Below are 3,315 nucleotides of genomic sequence, written 5' to 3'. Positions count from 1 at the left end.
GGGTACTCTACGCTTAATGCATATAGAGATGTTGTGCTCCATTGCGCTGATAATAAGGATCTCACTTCTGCAATTTGTGTATACGGCTGAGAAAGATATTGGGTAAACTATAATATATTAAACGCTTTTACGAGTACTTCAAAGCGTAGGTAAATTCTGAGGTCAGTTGATAACGTACCTGCGGCGTGCAATTTTTCCAGCTTATTCAGCAAGCGCTTGCTTTTCGCTATACGCTCCGGTGTGACGTACAGCATACACAGCGAAGCCCTCGAATGGTCGGTACCCTCATCAGAAGCCTTGCCTGCAGGTACATAGGTGTGAGAACACAACAGGTAGTTAAATAGGTGTATGTTGTAGATACAAGAGTGCACGATGGTAGATATGAAAATACAGGCATGCATTGCATAGAATATAGTGACCTCAGCGCTTATTAGCATCAGTAATAGCAACATATATCCGTTACAACCTAGCAGCTGAGAGCCAGATGTGTTGAAGAGGGATTGACTACATGGGTGTAGCTGGTATTTCGCTAGGTATCATAGTGCAGCAGATCAGCAGATACCAGAGGCTTGAGTACACAGACAAGTTGAACATTTCAGGAAGCAGTCGATTAGCAGTTTTGCATTGCTGAGTAAATAGGTCCAATGATACGTGAAAAGTTTTAACCTTCAAAATGGGCAGGTATGTGCAAATACGGAAAAGTCATGCTGTGTTAATTGAACACGTATCAGACAAGCGGATGCTAACACACCCTTATTTGGCAACATCAGAGCATCCATATCAGCATACGTGTGAGATATTTCTTCCTTGCTCGAGATTGAGGAAAGCCCTGCCGCGGCCACATTTATTTGCCGCATCTGGTACACTTGGTCCTCTATGAGAGACAACAACGGTGACACCACCAGCGTTAATCCGTCGCCATTCACTCCGTCGAGCGCTGCAGGCAATTGGTAGACCAGACTTTTACCCGCTCCCTGAATATATATGAGCATATGCAGAATTTAGATTTATAATACACCCTTAAAGATCATACAGTGGGATATAAGAGATGATCAAGACAAAACCGCAATCGTCGTTTTTCCACCATTCGATTCGTCTAGAGCTGCAGACACTTGGGAGACTAGACACTGACCCAGTGAAGTGCGTGTGTGCAAAATCGAGGTTCGATACACATTGCAAAAATAGATAATACAATAGACTGAAGCACGAGCTATGTATTTTATATCGACGATCAGGGTAACACAGTATCACATTCTGCTATATTGGTTGGATAATTGCCATTTGATGAGGGTATATGTACCACGCAATATTCATTTGTTTAAGAGTAATGAATACTGGAGAGGTTATGTACAGGCATGATCAATACATATACCTGCAGATCAGCATATGTTCAGGTTGTACAAAAGTTTGCCAATATGTTTGCAAGGAAGAGTTTACAGATGCAGTGATGACCCACATAGCATGTGGTTACCATTACAGTATATCCCTACGGATGAAACAATGTTAGTGATTTTCAATCAGAACCTGATGCTTTGCGATGTCAGCCAATTTTCCTACTAAGCTATGTAGTTACGGCATGGCTATGTGTTGTCCATTACGGCACAGAATGGTTGTATGCGTATCCGTCATGATAAAACATCCACCTATTCCTATTCGGGGTAAAGGGAAGTAAACAACATACGGTTGGCATGATAAGAAAGACATCTTCCAGTGACATGGTGGCATTGATGGCGGACCTCTGCATCATTCTCGGACCTTTGATACTAAAAATATTCGGGAAAGCGTTTTTGACGTCCTCATCCCAATGAAATTTCGGATCGGAACATTCCCAATCGTGGCTGTGAGTGCGGCACACATTTAAATTAAGGAATTGCGGAGAATAATTGTCCGGGAGCTCAAGGAATGCACTTCAGAGGTAAGGGGCCGGTGGCAGCAAAATAATATACCGGCGCAATTTGGAGCGGAAGCCCCAATATATTTGTTCTTTTTGAACTAGTGGGAAATAGTAGGCTAATGTGATGGATTAAGGAGAGGATGAGCGCATAAGAAGGAACGTGGGTTGTTCTGGGGTGAATGGCGTAATACAGTGAGAGATGGCGAATGAAGAGAGAGAAGCGCAGAGAGAAAGAGGGACGTCTCTAATACTCGATATTCCGAACAGATGGCTAGTTGATGCAATGGCCTGGGGTAACAAAGATGTCAGTGGAGGTCTGAAAAGATGGTAGCTTAAAGTAAAGAGGTCGCTGTTATGAACTTACTATCTGGTAGAGCAATGAGAATGGCAGCTTGATTGGATTTTATGAGTGCTCAGAGAGTGGTCAAAACTGCGGGCTTGGCCATCGCCACAGCTACGCCATCTTGATCATGTATGTATGAGCGTGAAGTTCAACCACATCATACAATAGTAAATTTGATTATATATGCAACTATGGGGGTGCCCATCTCAGATGCCTAACGAACTACTTGCTCAGGATATAGTATATAACATGGGGTATGGCAAGATACAAAATAGCGAAAACATTTTCAATCACAAATGAGTGTAAACATACTTGTTAGTAGAGGCCAAACTCCATGAATCAACGGTGTGTTTTTCGGCCTTGGCAAACCTCAACTGATCAGAAACCTCACTTTCTGCGTCGAGTATCTGTTTGTACTGTAACAGCTCATGCTTCTCCTCCTGCGAAGTGTCATTTAGTAGCCAAGGTAAGTATCTATTTCTATGATTACCTTCCACCAAGAATATGCAGTTGAGTACGAGAGTCTCGAACGCATGGAGACAAACACGAAGTGGCTCGCTAACTCGAGCTTCCGCCGGGTCTGAAAGATTCAATGATCAATCTGCAGCCAGCCATGCACGAAGACATTCGAAACATATCTGGCTGTCACCACTTTGATCGGTGAGTTGCGTGTTGGGCTTTTTGTTAAAGGTGCGACATGTTCGCTACTCACGATTAGAGATTGGGACGAGACAACTTGAGTGTGGATCTGTATATGTGATGATAGTGTGTCTTTGAATTTGCAGATAGTGTAAGGACTACATGTTGACGGAGGTAGCATACGTACATAATTATCAGCACATCTGAAGGAGTAAGCTTCCAAATACATACAGGGTTGTAAGTGACCTCTATAATAAGATGTGCATCTATATCATACTGATGGCAAAAAAGTGAGATCGTGGACCGCAACATAGAGGGATATATATATATATATATATATATATTATATATATATATATTATATATATATATATTATATATATATACATATATATATATACATATATATATATATATAATATATATATATATACTATAT

At 41.5% G+C, this 3,315-nt stretch overlaps 1 protein-coding gene across 1 annotated transcript in view; it reads right to left on the bottom strand.

Annotated features, from left to right (window-relative positions):
* SARC_07963 (hypothetical protein) overlaps positions 1-3,188 on the bottom strand; it is a gene marked incomplete at its 5' end in the record, with an annotated part of 10,809 nt that extends 7,621 nt beyond the window's left edge. Inside the window, 5 exons of the mRNA XM_014298070.1 lie at positions 179-301; positions 752-974; positions 1,682-1,838; positions 2,550-2,677; positions 3,108-3,188. Of these exons, the coding sequence (XP_014153545.1) occupies positions 179-301; positions 752-974; positions 1,682-1,838; positions 2,550-2,677; positions 3,108-3,188 (712 nt within the window). The remainder of the gene's footprint in view (positions 1-178; positions 302-751; positions 975-1,681; positions 1,839-2,549; positions 2,678-3,107) is intronic.
* Positions 3,189-3,315: the final 127 nt, after the last annotated feature.

This window comes from Sphaeroforma arctica (assembly GCF_001186125.1).
Source record: "Sphaeroforma arctica JP610 unplaced genomic scaffold supercont1.672, whole genome shotgun sequence".
NCBI lineage: Eukaryota > Ichthyosporea > Ichthyophonida > Sphaeroforma > Sphaeroforma arctica.
The sequence above is the reverse complement of the archived record's forward strand: the minus strand, read 5'-3'. Positions and strand labels throughout refer to the sequence as shown.